Source organism: Ambystoma mexicanum, chromosome 1p (assembly GCF_040938575.1).
Source record: "Ambystoma mexicanum isolate Mex_15411 chromosome 1p, UKY_AmexF1_1, whole genome shotgun sequence".
In the NCBI taxonomy this organism is placed as follows: domain Eukaryota; kingdom Metazoa; phylum Chordata; class Amphibia; order Caudata; family Ambystomatidae; genus Ambystoma; species Ambystoma mexicanum.
In genome coordinates this window covers 763,581,115-763,598,526 of record NC_090921.1, presented here as the reverse complement: position 1 = coordinate 763,598,526, position 17,412 = coordinate 763,581,115, and the positions used below count along the sequence as shown (strand labels likewise).

General features: G+C 47.2%; 1 protein-coding gene across 1 annotated transcript; it reads left to right on the top strand.

Moving 5' to 3' along the window:
- The first annotated feature begins 1,435 nt into the window (after positions 1-1,435).
- Positions 1,436-17,148, top strand: LOC138580400 (protein S100-A11-like). Its single transcript, XM_069650925.1, has 3 exons — positions 1,436-1,590; positions 13,585-13,743; positions 16,835-17,148. The coding sequence occupies exons 1-3, from the start codon at positions 1,588-1,590 to the stop codon at positions 17,003-17,005; spliced, it is 333 nt and encodes a 110-aa protein (XP_069507026.1). The 5' UTR covers positions 1,436-1,587; the 3' UTR covers positions 17,006-17,148.
- The last annotated feature ends 264 nt before the right edge of the window (positions 17,149-17,412 follow it).

The window sequence follows — 17,412 nt, the reverse complement described above, 5'->3', positions numbered from 1 at the left end:
ACAAGAGCAATACTATATTAAAATATCAACAATTTATAGCTGCTACAATCATAATATGAACTGGGTAATTGTTAGCTGCTCTTATTGATATTGGGTGAAGTGACTGGCGGCAGTCTGTCATGCGGGTAGACCTATAACAGATTCTGCGTAGGCTGCTGGAAGAGTGTATTTTAGTGCAGTGCTTTGCAATTGTGGGAGTTTATTGGGGGTGAGGCCATGCTGGCTAGAGGTGAGAATTGAAATGAGGGAGCTTACAGGTTGGTTTGTGACCTGGGAAGTGGGGGTGTTTGTAGTTGTGTGCACTAAATCGAGGGAACTTAGTTAACGGGTGCTCTAGCAAAGATGAAGTGACACCTGCAAAATTCCATATAATTTTTTTTTCCCTGTAAACTATCTAGAAGTCTAACTAGAGTCATTGTAAAGTAATGCCACCAACGTTACTCAAAAGGGATACATCCTGGGGTAATCCAACCACTTTTCCTAAATCTTTTGGAAGCATCTTGAAATCATTAAAACTCATCCTGGAGTAGTCTGCATTAATCATTTACAATTCAGAACCCATCCTAAAGTTATCATGGAACCATCCTGTAGTAATCCCCACCCATCCTAGAGTTGTCATGGAGCCATCCTAGCGTAATACGAAGTCATCCGGGAGTAATACAAACTCATCCTTAAATTGTCGTGGAGTCATCCTGAAGTTGTCATGAAGTCATCCTGGAGTTGTCTTGGAGTATTCCGAAGTCATCCTCGAGTAATCCCAACTCATCCTGAAGTCATCCTGGAGTTCTCCCAACTCATCCCGAAGTTGTCGTGGAGTCATCCTGAAGTTGTCAGAGTCATCCTAGAGTAATCCCCCACTCATCCTGAAGTTGTCATGGAGTCATCCTGAAGTTGTCAGAGTCATCCTAGAGTAATCCCCCACTCATCCTGAAGTTGTCATGGAGTCATCCTGGAGTAATCCCCCACTCATCCTGAAGTTGTCATGGAGTCATCCTGGAGTAATCCAAGATCATCACTGGAAGTAATCCGAACTCATCCTGGAGTAGTTTCTGTGATAACTCTAGAGTCATCATCTCATTAAATATTTTGGCTTGTACGCAGACTTGGGATGATCTTCCTAAACTCTCCATGGATGACTCTAGAATGGAGTCATCGGATGACTCCAGAATGATTCCAGGATGATCTTCCTTTTTGACTAGGGAATTGATAAAAGGTAATAATAAAAACGATATTAAAAAACATTTCATTTTATGGATCATGGAGTAACATTTTTGTTAAGTTATGAGAGACAAAGTAGCAAAATGTCACACAAATGACAATTTTGGGCTTTATCTAGAGACTAGAATGAGCCGTTTTGAGCGTACTGCATTGTGGAGAAACCCGAGCTGTGCTTCAGCACACCGCCATGTTTGAAGGCAGAGTCAGGAAGTCATTAGTGGGCCGTTCCGAGAAGTGAAGAATGTAAAAAAAAAAACTGTTTGGGGCGTTGGCTCTATAAAATCTGCTGCCTGCAGCTTCTTTTCCGCCTATTGCTCCAGACCCCTCTTCGACGCAAGCAGCGACCGTTTGGTTACCAGAACTGTCACCATGGTAAGTCTGCCATTGTTTTCCCCACTGCGACACACCGCGCAGCGGCCGAAAGCAGAGACTGAAAACTAACTTTACCCAGTGCTCACTTGCTGGGAGGCAACCGGTCGGAGTTTCCGCGAGCGCAGTGAGCGAGATTTGATGGACTTGAATCAAAAGCGATATGGAAATTTTGCTACATTTTCAGTGAACCATGTGACAATTTTCACACGAAATGCAAAGTATACCCGTTTGAATCTCGGCTCATTACATTGAAGTGCATCAAAATGTAATGTTTAAAAAGATTTTTTTTTCATTGGGTTTATTTTAGGGCGTGTCCTTCTATGGGTGGTATGCCTACGGTTTGAGTTAATGGGCTGTCAGCGGGAACGTATTGTGCAACGCAATTAATGATGTTGCATTCTACCCTAAGTCGATGAAACCCTACGCCTGCCCAAATTCAGCCTGTAAAAGGGGCTGGGGGCGGGTAGTTTTGTATGAACACTAAACCTGCGATGTTTCGGGCCGGAAGTGGAGAGAAAGTAAAGTGGGCAGTGGCGTTTGGCTGACCGCCACTATTGTCAACGCAGCATTGTTCATCTTTCTTAAAATATGTTTCAGGTGTCCGACTACAAATATCCGGATGGGTTGTGGTGTAGTGCCAACGTCTGACGCGTCAGTGCGCTTTGAGATGGGGAGACGTGGTTCCATCAAGTGGGCAATAATGTTGGTGTGGGTGGCTAGAAGGGGGCTGGCCGGAGAGAATACAACGTGTTTTGCTGGCTATACCTGTTTTGCCACCTCCCCCACTCCAAGGTTGTCATACTAAGAACTATCGTAGCACTGCATTACGGGTTTGTGCTTTTAATGCTACACTAAGCGTTGAGCCAGGTGTGTTGCAACCGCTCGGTGTTGATTCGCAGCGCTGTGCTGCTTTCCGGCGTTAGGAAGCAGCCGTTTGAGACGTGGCACTGCCAGTCGTGAACAGGGGAGGGACATGGGGAACTGGTATATGGATGGCGGACTCTCCTTCCCAACCCCCCATTTCCACTGCATCAAGGCCCACATCGCCCTGGGGGGGGGTCTCTTATTCAACCCCGCTCTGTGGAAAATGTACGGGTTGTTGCTTATTTACTTCCTGCCTGGCAACACAACAAGCTGGAAAAAGAGCTACAGAATTTGATGAATAAAGGTGTAACAGACAAGAGAATGTTGTAAGCGTCCAGCGTCATCCTAGGTAGGTTTTGTTTGTGAAGACCATACGATTTAGTGGGCGTGGCAGCGGTTAGGGTAACAGACCATGCAGGGAGGAGCCCCACGACTACATGCTCGGCCAACAGTACACTCCCCATTTTCGAAGCGAGTGGGGGGAGGGGGGGTGAATTATGGCCCGTATTAGAACGGAGACCGCTCACCATATAGGAAAAAAAAGCTAGTTTACTGTAACTCATGGTACCTCTTAATGGAATGAAGAAAATGATGGAACCGTATATATTGTTAATATTGAAGAAAGTGATTCAGGTGCTATGGCTATGTGTTCCTTACTGTCTTTTGATTCTAGTATAGCGTAAACTTTGTTTCAGAGTAGCGTAGCGCTTTACAGACTGTGGAAGCCAGAGTTGGGAATGGCGTTTTTTAATAGTAGCGCGGTACTGTTGACGTATGGGCAGGTGTTTATTTTGTTGTGCTCGGGTATACCCCCCCCCCAATTGGTGTACACTGGTGTAGAGGGAGGGGCACGACCCACTCCCATTCCCCAACCTGCCATTTTGGCTACAGCTTCATGTGTGTTCAGATTTCCTGACTGCTGAGGAGGGTGCCTTCAACGCATATTTAACGCGCCTTTTGAGTGTATGCGCGTGGTTTTGAGTGTTTTCAGCAGTGAGGTCAAGGAAAAAGATTAAAAAGCAAGTAGCAACTCATTCACAAGCTGCATGCCTGTCAAACTATTACCATAAGCGGGTGGCCTATAGGAACGGTTTCTGGGATTCGGCTACGGTTTTAAGTAGTCCAACCAATAGGGCATGATCTGAAGTTGTCCATTTTGGGACTAAATCCTACCAGTCCTTTATACTGCATTGTGGTACTTGTAGTTCTATTAGAATAGGTAACGGAAAGCAAAATGACAAACAATACCATGGCTCCTTTTCAGCCTATTTTTACTTAAGGTCGTCAAATCGAGCTTCAGAAGATTAAAAATGTTCTATATAGATCAGTTAAATTATTTACCCAGTACAGTGATTTTATCACCCAGAAAAAAAATGGTATTTTGCGGATTTTTTTGTGAACCTCCCGTCTTTCATCCTTTACGCGGTCTATTAAATGTTCCATTTAGTTCTTCACAATGTAAAAGAGAAAGAAATTAACAAATTATAACATGGGCATGGAGCAAGCCATAACATATGCGCCTAATTGTATGGGGACTTGTGGGCCCATGTGTAAACGGCAAGGTCCATCTTGTCAAAGCTGCTATTCACCCGTGCCCACCCCATGGGCAACGGATAACCAATTTTGACCGCAAAACTGAGAACCGTGTACCCGATAACGCATCTGCTTTGAAAGTAGCCGGCATGTGACCGGTTTGGCACTGCACGTAGACTTCGTAAACCACCACAAAAGAGAATCTGCATCGTGGAACCTTCTGGAAGAGCCGGCCGGGGAGCGGCATTTCAGTGACTCAGATTTGGCAGGTCTCGAAAAGGGCGTGGCGGCTGTGCACTCAAAGGCAAGTTAAGACATGGAAGCGGGCACGGGCCCAGGCGCTGCAGGATGGGAGCTGCCACCTGGTGGAAGCTAAAACTCACACTCCTGCTTACCCACTTAACCTGCAATTTATTAAAGAGTTTCTTTTTAGTACTTACCTGGGTCCTGCGTTGTTCCTGCTTCCTGTCTGGCTTAACCGATCCCAGGGTAGTACAGCCTGCCATCGGAAGACCTTAACATTTCCCGAGAGAACATTTTTAAACCCCCTACAAAGACCAGGAGGAAACCCATTGTATTGCGCCGCTTGCCTATAATGTGCCTATGGATATCCCATCTGACGGACATAGTGCGAGTTTTACGGTTTTCCACTCCTGGCTGCATACATGCCAACCCTCCCGATTTTATGGTGAAAAATATAGCTGTTTCACGGTCTCTCGCCTAAAATAACTGTAGCTCCAATGTATCCCTATGGTGATTTGCATGTCTCCCGATTTCCCTGTGGCCAGGTGCGTCTGAATGTTGGCATCTATGTGGCTGTGCAGTTACTAGTACCGTGCATGCTGGGATGTGTAGTTCCACTTTACTGCGCGTGTTGGGCAGCATGTACAAGAATGGCTTGATTACATCCTCCCCCGACTTGTCATTGGGCAGCTGGCCTCTATGCCACTGTCGCCCGTTAATACGGGTTGTCCAAGATCCTTTCAGAGTGGTCTATCTTTGGCAGAATTTGCGATGGAGGTAGTGGCACTATCTGGAGTTGTGCCAAGCTTCTGCTTAGAATCGCTAAGGCTAGAAACTGGGCAGTCATGGCACACCCTTCCCCTGCAACCTGCTGCAGACAAGGGTAGGGTTCCTAACGTTCAAGCAGAAGGGGCTCTTTGCTTTATGGACTGTGAGGGCAGTGACTTTACCAGTGCACATTACACTGGCTGCCACATTTGCTTGCTGGGTAGATCATCGTGAAACTAGTTTTATTCGTTCGGTCAATCCTACTGTGTATTCGAGAACTTGTCATTCTTTATTAGTTTGTGTCTGCAATTCCCAGCATGCAATGTTGGCTAAAATACACAAGAATGGTTGAAGGCATGGGGCAAGTCTTTGTTGTAAATTTTGGAGTGAGAACTGGGATAGCCTATTAACTTGTATGGCCCTAGTTGCCAGTTGGGTGGAGCAGAGATCTTGAGACCTCTTCCGAATGGTAGTGCGCGAAACCCCTTTTGAAACTTCCTATTTGCTGGAGATCCACCCCAGTGTGGAATTCTGTTATCAAGCCTCTTCATGCCTGGCTAGCCTTCAAAAGTCTACTTTGCTTTGAACAGCATTCCAACTTTTTTTTTTTTTTCTTCGTTTCTTTTTTTTTTCTCGACTAGTAAAACGGAATGTGGGTTTTGCTTGGACGCCAGCAGTATGGCTGGACTTGCAATGCTTTTTTAATCGTTTGATGGGACTTTTCTTTCTGTCTAAGACCAACTTCAAAGTTGAAAAACTTTAGCTCTGAAATGAAAGGTTCAGCCATTTACAATAACTTGTGTCCCGTTAAACCCCAACCAAGTACAATGTGAACAGGACTTGCTAATGGAAGAACTGGGTGCCTAGAAGAAATTTAACACAACTATACCTTTTTGGCAATAACCAATTCTCTTCTCGACAATAGGGTCACAAAATTGGTTTAAGATGATCCTGTGATGTGATGCCCGCCCACCCTCCCTGCAGAGAACAGGCGACCGTTGGGATGAGAAGAGGTTCCAGGGTAGTTTTATTTTCAAGAAAGAAGCTCCCTGCAAGGGTGCTGCACCATCTGCTGCTCCTGTCCCTGGACAACTGCTGGATGCCATCTTGCACGCAGCGTGTCACACAAGCATTCAAAGGATGCTCCTAATCCCTCACGGCATGGAGGACAGCAACCAAGAGACGTCTCTACATGTGCAGCCTCCCTTAACCAAATATCCGTAGCACAAAGTCCTTGAATTTGTTCGTCAAACGTAACAACCTCATTCACACGCAAATCACTGCTGACATTTCCTTGTGGTACCCCTACCAGGCCACGTGCTCCTTCACCGCTGCACTACCACATGTTTCCGTCCTCGCACACCCCAGATTCTTTGTCCCACTCCAAGCGCAAACTGGAACACAATCAAAAGGCCATTCTTGGAGCATCGCCCCACTTCTTTCTCTTTTCTTCCCTTGTACCCTACATCATGACCCTTGCCAGTTGTTTCATGCTTCCTTTGGCGCCATCGTCCAACAACACAACAGTGCCCATGACTTTCAGCACCTTCTTTGGAGGAGAGCAACATGCATCACCTCCACCCCTCACTCTCGGTTTTTTTATCCTGAATGTGTCCACACATCGATTCCTATCTACACACTCGAGGCATTGCTAGGTGGGGGCTTAGGGGACTATAGCCCCGGGTCTTTTGGTTGTAGCCCCGGCTAGAATATCAGGGCCTACAACCAAAAGGCTAGCTAGCCCGGAGTCCCAACATTAGTGTAGCCCCAGATCTTTCCTAGACCTAGCAACACCCCTGTACACACTTCATACTGTCAACCACTTCTTGGATTTCTCTTGGCACTTCTCTGCCTGGCTCTCTATCCACTTTAACTGGATCAAGTTTCCAAGCCCTTCTGGAGTTAGCTCCTCAACTGTCTTCCACTCTTGAGTGCCACAAAAGGGATTCCTTCCATAGTCGGGTGGGGGTGGTCCTAAATGCCCAAAGCATGTCCCTAATCATCCCTTCAATGTTCAGGTTGGACATTTTTGCCAGTTGCAGCATTCCCTTCACCACTGTTAAACCTTTCCACCTTGCCATTTTGGCGAGGACAATACAAAGCTGTCGTCTCATGCTGCACAGCTGCTCCCTTGAACTTCGACCACCAAGTTAGACCCGAACAATACTCCTTTGTCAGTGAACAGTGGGAAATCTTCCACCCTAAAGATTCTGTCAGAAAATCTATTACAGACCTGGCGGTCGTCTCCTCCGGCCATCCAATAGACGGCCATTTGGAGTAGTAGTCCATCATGACAAACACCTACCTTCTTCCTTGGTAACATTTTGATAATGGGCCAATAATGTCCAAAGCAACCTTCTCCCAAGCTCTTGTGGGAAACTTTACTCGAGATGGGAGGGCTGGGAGGGAGGCTTGGTCGACACATGAGACTTATCACTGGAAACACACGGTAAGCAATTTCTCACCAAGTGCTCCCCCTAATTATCTATACCTGGCCACCAATTCTCTTCCCTCATTTTGCTGGCGTTCCTCCCTACCTGCCCCTATGAGCACTTTCCAAAATGCTAGCCCTCACCCCCTTCAGGGGTAAAATGCTCTCCCCTGCACAGGATATCCCCATCCATCCACAATTCTTCCTTGATCATATTGGGCCCTGACACTCCTCTGGGCCAGCCATGCTCCAATAGCTGACGAACCCTAGCCAACTCAGCCTCTGCCACACATTCTTCAGACCATCTTGCCATGTCCAAAATTCCCTCGTGGCCCACTTGTGCAATCATAACTCTGCCTCCTCTCCTGGACACTCAACCAGGGTATAATTGGCAGGGCTAGAACCCATTTATTGACCCTGGAAGAACCTCCCATACTTTTCCCACTCAAAAGCATGGACCAGTGGTTTGTGGTCCGTCCTGACAGTGAAAGGCACACCCAACATTTTTGATGGCCCAGAAACAAGTTAACACTTCTCTTGACGGTATCGGCACACATTGCTTGCCCTCCTGTAGCCAAATCAAGGCAGCCCCAACCCTACAATGCTAGCACCAGTCATGAGAAATGGCTTGCAACATGGGTTAAACATGCAACGTATGGGAGCGCCCACAATACTCTCCTTTTTTTGAGGTGAATGCCCTCTGACACTCCTCACCCCAGGCACATTGGACACCTTTTTTTTTTTTTTTTTTTTTTTTTTTTTTTTTAAGCAACAGCCTTAAAGGAGCACACACCGAAGTGAATCCTTGGACTTGCAGCAGTACTCCGCCAGCCCCAGGCATGCCAGCAACTCATCCTTCCTCTGGGGCCCACAACACAGCACCCACTACGCTCATTTTGAGGCTGATCCCTCTTGTCCACGACATGCCCTAAATAAGACATCTCTGTTAATCCAAATTTGCACCTTTTCTTTTCTTTTTTTTTTTTTGCAGGTAATCCAACCCAATGTAAAATGCTCAGCACTTCACAAACCTTATATGACGCCCAGAATCGGGTGCAAACACAAGGATATCGAAAGCATTTTAACAAATTATAATCCATTAAAGAGCTTCTCCATTACAAGCTGAAACACAGCGGCCGCTGAGGCAAGCCCCAAAGGGCATCTTCTCGGTACGTGCCAAAAGGTGTGACAAAAGAAGCTAGAGCCCTCGCATCCGGGTGCGAACAATTTGATGGTGAGCACTGGAAAGATCAATTGACAATTATTTGGCACCATGAAACATTGAGATAATTTCTTGCACCTTGGGAAGGCGGCGTCTGTCAACCCATCTAAACACATTCTTATGTTGCTGTCCCTCTTTCGTGCCATGCCGCTTCTATGGGCTCAATCACATCATTCTTGCAGAGCTTGTCAAGTTCAACTTTGACCTTCTTTCTTAGCAGCGAGAGTATAGCCCAAGCCTTATGCACTACAGGTTTAGCTCCCCTCTTCAAAATAATTATGTGGCAAATACATTTTAAGCACCCTGAACACATTTGGAAACTGTTGGCACACATCCTGCCTTAAGAATATCGCTGATTCTGGATCATTTGGGTTAAAAATGATCTGGATATCTTTCAGGTGCCTCCAGCTAAGCAATGACACTCCCTTATCTGTCACGTACAACACACCTGATTGCCCTCTTTTTGAATGCCATGTTTTGAACCAACAATTTTGGATCAGGGCACCTCCATATCCCCTGGCGCATATGTCGTGGGCATCTAAATCCTCCACTGCCTGAGTTTTCTAGGGTGTCCACACCTACAACAGTGTATTTGGGGCCAGAATCTGCCATCATCCTCAGTACATGAACATCGACTTGCACTTCACATAATGGGGTATCTGCGTCACCCCATTAATGCTAGCAGTAAGTCACTCCATCACCGCCGCCCTGCATACTTTGGCCACGTGCCCTTTCTTCTTGCAATTCCTGCACACATTATTTCTAGCAGGACAGCGTGGGCTGGTAGAGAAGTGGTCGTCTTCTCCGCGCGCATGGCATACAGTTTTTACCCTCGCCCCTGCATGCGAGGTCCTTGTGGTGAACCAGACGCGTTCTGAGCCCTCGTTGCAGGGAGGGAAGGCTGTACCTTGATGGCCTGTTGCTGAGAGTTCACGTCACCCTTGGAAGTGTTCAGGACTGCTGAGTAGGTTGAGGACTGCTCTGCTAGCTTGGCCATGGTGATGGCCGTGTATAGGTATGCCAGAAAGGACTGGGGTTCACACTACATATTCACCATTCTGATCACCATGGCATACAAATGGAGGACTCAGCCAAGGCAAAGTTAGAACTGTCCTTTATTTTCAATAACAGACCGGGATCATACAGAAAATAATTCTCCAGCAATCGCAGCTCCTGAGCCTGTGTTGAAGGCTTGTGTTATGTTACATCACAAACTAGGTCCCTTCCTCAAATGATTGGGTGGTTGAGGTGGTATCCCTTATAGCTGGCTCTAATGTCGGGTGGGTTCGCCTGAGAGAAACTATATATTACATTGTTGCAGGGTCGCAGGATTACCATTGGCCCTTGCCCTCTGCCATCCACCCCTGGATTTGTGTTCCCTGATTAGCTGGAGCTGACCACCCAGCTCTGTTGGCGCTCCGTGCACCTCCTCAAGGTGATGAGATTATGTTCCCAATGTGTCCTTCAGTATTATCACTGCCATTGAGTGTGCCTGCAGGGTCGCAATGTTGTGGAAGAGTATATGTATCTTTGTCTGTTTTGCTGGGAACTGCTCTTAACACTAGTAAATAGCCATTGTTCAGCTTGGCTGCACCACGTGGGTGAAGACCGCAACATTTACCCTTCTGCTGTTTTACAGGTGGCCCCTTGTCTCTGAGGTTAGGAATGTGTTGCTCATCTCTTTGGCTGCAAGCCCTGGCCTGGTGCTTTGTGCAGCCTAATTCTGCTTCTGTTCGCCTCTTGTCCTGAGGCCTGTGGCTTCATGTAATTCTACTATGGTTATGCTATAATTTCTATATTTATACTGTGCTATTCTTATAGCTTAGTTGCATGTAGTCTCTTCCAGGTTCCTTATGATCCTGTAACTCCATATGGCTGGTTGTGATAAGCTGCTGCAAGCTGGCTCTGTATCTCTTGTTGCCTTGCGGTTTCTGCGTTTGGCTAGTAATAAAAAAAGGTGCGACAGTCTTTATATGTATCTGTTCTCTATGCGCAGAACTGTGTAAGCATGTTCTTCGTGTGTGTCCATGTAACTTTGAGCATGGATGCAAGTGTGCTACATGGGTAATGTTACTATGTCGCGGTGTCTCTAAAGATCATATTTGTCATCAGTCGACCATGTCCATTGAGGTGTCTGGATCCATGATCAGTGACTGTGCCCCTGTATCCATGATAATGATAGCTGGATAAGGTTTGAACCATTGTCTGAGAGAATATCTGTTTGCATATGTATTTGTCACTTGCCCTCCTTGGGGCTGTCCAAACAGTGACTGGCATCTTGCATTGCAGGCTCTTCAGGCTGTCATGTTGATTGGGGTCAAGAGGGGCATCCCAGGGACCCTCTCTTCAGCCTGGTCGAGGGAGAGGTACTATCGCCTTTCCTGTGCCAATTTGGTCACACAGAAGACTGTCAGCGAGGGTACCAAATTCGCCATTTTATTATCAACCCGCAAAGAGCTGCAACAAACACTCCTACTTTCTCACCAGGTTGTTGCGGGCAGGAAAAAACAGGTCTCTCATAATATTGATACAGGGACCAAATTGGGCAGTAGCGCCTGGTAAATATCTGTGGCATCTCCTTGCCCATCACCAACAGGAACTACAGTCAAGGTCTCAAATCCTGCATCCTTCCGCTCCAGACAGTTAAGCAGAATGGCCGTTGTAGTGGCCTCAATGAGTACAGGACACTTGCATGAGAGAGGTTTATTATGGCACCTAAATCCTTCTCTCGTGCGTGATGTTGGTGGTGTCCACGCAATCCTGATGTTGGGCGAGTTGCTGCACAGGCAGGATTGGAGAGGGTGCAGTATATGAAATGTGCCACATTATATGGATGGGTGTAGAAGTGATTTGAAGGCATAGGCCAGTCCTTGGTGCTGTGCTCTGGCTTTGTGGATGTTAGGTGGGCACAGGGCCTCTTGTGAGCCCGGCCAGTTGCCTATGGCCCTGTCTCGTAAAGGGGCATAAGGCTCCCAAGATGTACTGGTTCGTGTTTAAAAGCGTTCCCTCGAGACGTGGAAGGGTGTTCTGTGGGATCTCCCAACACACCGTGTGATGCAAACCGTGGAGGGCATCTTTTATGGCTTATACAATGCATAATGAAGTTGTCCGGTTTCTGTTCTGATGCTGGCTCTGCTCTAATGTGCAACCAAGCAGCATCATGTACCTGCACCTGTTAGTGCCTGGTGGTTAGTAAAATGGGCCGGTGGTAAATAGATTAGCTCCTCTAGCTGGGCGTACTTGTTTTGTAATCTAGGACTCTGAACTAATCCCCCGCCCCTCTGGCACCCTACACAGTATGGATTTCGAATCAGTACCCCCCCGCCCCCCTTACCCCTCCCTGTCACATTAAAGCACTCTGCTTTGTAGGGTTGTTCCGGATTGAAGGACTTGTTTTCTGATAGAAGAAATAAAAGAACTTGCCAGTATTGTGAGGATGTTACATGGTTCGCCCGTGTGTGCATTTGGAGCAGTGTTGGCGCTTGTACTGCTTTGGAAGCCTTGACGGTGTATTCCTATATTGTCTTCTGCCGCCTTGGTCGTTCTAAGGTTTTGTTTGAGTGCTTTTGTGGGAGGAGCCGGTGGGAAGAATGGTAGCTGGCAAGGTTAGGGAGGGTCGATGTGTTCCAAGTCCCCTCGCAAGCTACCTGTAGTGGCAGAGAAAGGGCCTCAGCCTCTAACTCGAGAGCTCTGGCTCCATGACTACTAGGAGAGAATGTGTCCTCTTTAGAGCGATTACTTGGTTTCAGATGAGCTGAGGAGTAAACCCTTTTAAAACACTTTCCCCGTGTGTTCAATGACTAGTAAATCTTCAACATTGTTTGCCTGCCTGCATAATCGCCACCAAGCCTTGCTTTAGGTTTCCACCCTGCATTCTCCCAATAACCCTCCACCATCCAGCAAGCAAGTGCATTGTCCCACTAACCCTCCACCATCCAGCATGCAAGCGCATTCTCCCAATAACCCTCCACCATCCAGCAAGCAAGTGCATTGTCCCACTAACCCTCCGCCATCCAGCATGCAAGCGAATTCTCCCACTAACCCTCCGCCATCCAGCATGCAAGTGCATTCTCCCACTAACCCTCACCCAACACAAGAAATCTGATAACCTCCCAAGAGCCAGGGCATATGGGGAAGTTTAGCCCCTTCACGCCATATTCCCTCTGAAGACAGACGATGGTTCACACCAAGTATCTGTCTTCTCGCCACACCTCCTTGTAAAGATTTTTGAGTGCAATATCTGGAATTGGACAACATTTTCAGATGCATCCCAGTTTGCTACGCCCGTTTACTGTTGGCCAATAGCGTAATTTGATAATTGGACCATACTTCCTGGAAGTCGGGTTGTCTTCTGGTGACCCAGAGGTCTGCCAGGTTGCTCTGAGTGTTACCGCTTGTACCATCTGAAGCCCTGCTGAGGCGTTGGCTGCATTTCTGTGGTGTTTACTCAAGGTGAACATCAATCCTTGCCCCACCTGCCAGCTGGAGAACCACTGCTGCACTCACATTTGAATTTTGGATTGGTGGTGAATCTTGGACCCCCATTTCATTTGGCCATGGGTGGTCCAGCATTTATCTTGCATACCTTTAGGACCTCTCGGGTCTGAGCATATGTTTTCGATTCACCATTCTAGAGTATTGTTGATAATTCTATAGGGAATTCAAGTCTACAAACCTCACTGGCCATTAAGTGTACTGTGTAATTGTACTTCTGTTTCATACCTGATTCTGCCCCCTGCAATGTGCACGTTTTCCCAATGGACCCAGCTGAGCACAGGAAGCTTTTCCGTCACCCCCGAGTGATGCACACACCAGAGGGATGGAATAGAAGTGAGGTCCACTAGGACTATCTTTCCCCAGTCTCACTGCTTGTTGGCGAAAGATCAACTGTATGCAATATTAATTTTCCTTATTCATGTTTGTTTTTGCCTAGGCCCAGAAAATCCAAGACCCGCCCACTGACATGGAGCGCTGCATGGAATCCTTGATCACCATTTTCCAGCGCTATGCGGGCAAAGAAGGGGACAACAGCAAAATGTCATTCAAGGAGTTTGAAAGTTTCATGAATGTCGAACTTAAAAGCTTCACCAAGGTTTGTATGCCCGGTTAAGGTCAATCTGCATTTCCTGCATTTCTCGAGCTGCCCAAGTCCCCCACATTCATACTTGGTAACTTGCGGGCTGTGGCATAGCAAGTGTGTGACGCTTCTCTGCACTGGTGTCCAAAAAGAACACTCGGGTGACAGATCGCCTCTACTTGGATTGCTCAGAGCACCCCCCAGGCTGCAAGTTCCTGTGTAACGTGATGGGTGGAAGGCAACACCTCTGAACCACTAACACTGCTCTGGGACCTTCCACTCCACCGTTTTAGCCCGTCTGTGCCATTGCCAAAGGGTAACAGCCATATCCTGCCACCAACGGGAGCAGCCAAGCCCAAACTGCTAGGCCAGGTCCCCTCGGAAACAAAGCAACCCCAGGCATGTTTCGACCTTGTTGGGCCTCATCAGTGAGGTGAAGCTTGGTTCCCTATAGTGAGCAAGGGACCCACGTCTGGTTTATAGTTTGGGCAGACATGGGTACCTTGCTTGCTGTGCCATAGGGAGAACCAAGCTGCAGATCACTGATGAGGCCCAACAAGGTCTTGCTTGAGTTTCTGTGCAGAGCGGGCTTCGCTGCTCCCATTGGTGGCAGTACCTGACTGATATGACTGGGACCCCCCCCCCTTTTGCAATGATGCAGACTGGCAAAAAAATTGTGGTGTCCAAGGTTGCCCAGAGTAGTGCCAGTGGTTCAGATCAATTTAAAACCTCATCACTTTTTTGGTTAATGCAAGTTCCAGGACGAACGTGACCTAAACGTCAAATTAACAATGACCAATTGTCATAAAGTGCAAGCAAAACATTTTCATAGATCTTTTCCATTCTACCCATTAGCTGGTAGCTTGATGCAGGTGTGTAGACTAGCTCTGATGCAAGCACGCCACAGCACAGCCCGGCTACACACTTGTTTCTACCAGTAACTCTCATGGCTATTCCATTCCATGTATTTAAGAAGTTGTCAAACTAATTGGGAACCTTCTTTAGCTCTGCTGGTGTGACAAATGTCCTCCGCTGCGCAGAGCTGTAGCGTTGTAGCAGATTGCCTGGAAGCCAGCCTATATGCTAGAATGCCGTCCTTTACCCCCGAGCTCCGGCCCTTCCTTGCCTATATGCTAAATGCTGTCCTCCCGTCCTTTATACCCCGAGCGACGTCCCGTCCTTTATACCCCGAGCAACGTCCCGTTCTTTACCCCGAGCCTGGAAGCTAGTCTATATGCTAGAATGCCTTCCTTTACCCCGAGCTGCGGCCGAGCCTGGAAGCTAGCCTACATGCTAGAATGCCTTCCTTTACCCTGAGCCTGGAAGCTAGCCTACATGTTAGAATGCCTTCCTTTACTCTGAGCCTGGAAGCTAGCCTACATGCTAGAATGCCTTACTTTACCCTGAGCCTGGAAGCTAGCCTACATGCTAGAATGCCTTACTTTACCCTGAGCCTGGAAGCTAGCCTACATGCTAGAATGCCTTCCTTTACCCCGAGCCTGGAAGCTAGCCTATATGCCAGAATGCCTTCCTTTACCCCGAGCCTGAAAGCTAGCCTATATGCCAGAATGCCTTCCTTTACCCCGAGCCTGGAAGCTAGCCTATATGCCAGAATGCCTTCCTTTACCCCGAGCCTGGAAGCTAGCCTATATGCCAGAATGCCTTCCTTTACCCCGAGCCTGAAAGCTAGCCTATATGCCAGAATGCCTTCCTTTACCCCGAGCCTGGAAGCTAGCCTATATGCCAGAATGCCTTCCTTTACCCCGAGCCTGGAAGCTAGCCTATATGCCAGAATGCCTTCCTTTACCCCGAGGCTGAAAGCTAGCCTATATGCCAGAATGCCTTCCTTTACCCCGAGCCTGGAAGCTAGCCTATATGCCAGAATGCCTTCCTTTACCCCGAGCCTGGAAGCTAGCCTATATGCCAGAGTGCCTTCCTTTACCCCGAGCTACAAGTACATTGTAAAGATAAAATTAAATAAGTTATAGGCATGAACATTATTTTCACTACCAAATGACAAAAGTAACTCCCATTTCTCTGCTAAACTTTCTTCTCTAGGCATTTTAAAATAACTGACTGCATATTTTGATCTAATGCTTAACCCCAGGGCTCAGGGGCATGGTCTCCCAATTTAAGATGCAGAGAATACTCTGTCACCCCAATGTTTAGATGGTGGACACCTGTATATTTCAAAATAACCAGCCACATTTATGAGGCGATGCTTGTAAGAAGTGAACAACTAGCTTTGAGTGTGTGCAGTGTCGCTGGTTCCGTTTTGAGAAGAACAATTCGTGATATGCATTAGTTTACTCTGAAAAGCCCCCACAGCCACCTGAAATCATCAAATATTTATTTCTGTTGGTGACTGAATGTATTGGAGGTTTCTGAAGGCTGGCATTAACCATTGGTTGTGGCCCGCATTCTGAACTCTAATCCGAGCAACGGACGGACCATCCCATCTCTTACCTCTCTGCCCCCACCATGAAGGCTGGTGGAAATCTAGAGATGGGATTCCTTCCCTGTATTTCCATGGTGGTGTTGCTTATTTCGCACCCTAGACATTATATATTTCAAAGCCGTGCGGCAACGCCTGCTTCATAGTGATGTCTGACCTAAACAACGACGGTTCACCTGTGTGCATGTTTGAGTATTGGCTTTCACCGCTCTGGAAGCCTTTACTGCGTAGGCCTCTTCGGAGGTCTTGCCCACTGTAATTTCTGTGGGAGGAGGCTGTGGCAAGAAGGTGAGACTAGGATGGGTCGAGGGGGTTGTTGTGGGTATCTGCTGGAGGTTGTGAGGAGGCTAAGGGGGTGAATGACTTTGTGGTTGGTGGGGGTGTTAGACCATCTAGTGGTATGGGGGGGGGGGTGGGACCACCTGGAAATGATGTGATGTACACATTTTTGCAGTAGAATAAGCCATTTTCCCTAGCCCCCTAAATACGTAACAGGAGCTGCACAGAACATCTACAGTCGGAGTGAAATAAGAAAAACCTTGGAGCTTTGGAAAATGGCTACTAGTGGGCCAGCACGGTGATGGTGAAACTACTGAAATATGATCCTGTTAACATTTGAGGCATATTAATTACTTTATTCCTGATTCACAGAGCCAGAAAAATCCACAAGAAACACTGAAGAAAATGATGGCTTCCCTGGACGGTGGTATCGATGGAAAAAAAGATGGCCAGATTGACTTCCAGGAGTTTCTTAGCCTGATTGGGGGTATGATGATTGCCTGCCATGAGGCGATGTCAAAGAGCAGACCGGCCTGCCGCTAGACTTTTGCCAGAGTAGCAGAACCACATTCCAGTGTTTCCACTTCTATGCTTTTCCTGAACCATGTTATCAGCTTGTGCACACACTTCTCTGAACAGGTCCATTTGTTGCCAACTTTGTAAAAAATAAAGTTTATAGTAAAGTGTGTGGGTTTATTATTTTTTTTTCTTCTTTCTGCTGTCCCCCTCCCCCTTTGTCAAACACACACATCCGTGGTGTGGTTTAGGAAGCACTTGAGTCCATGTGTTTGCCACATGTACGCTGGTCATAAAGTGGCATGACTGTTTTGAAGGAACTATACATAATGTCGAACCTGAGTAAGATGATTCTTTGCTTTTTGACTTGTCATTGGGCCTTTTGGTAATTTTATTTATAAATAAAGCACAAGATTGGCAGGTGATGGGGTACA

Excerpts from the sequence above, each read along its gene's own strand:
- LOC138580400 (XM_069650925.1), top strand. Across the intron at positions 13,744-16,834 it reads AACTTAAAAGCTTCACCAAG|AGCCAGAAAAATCCACAAGA; the intron begins GTTTGTATGCCC and ends CCTGATTCACAG.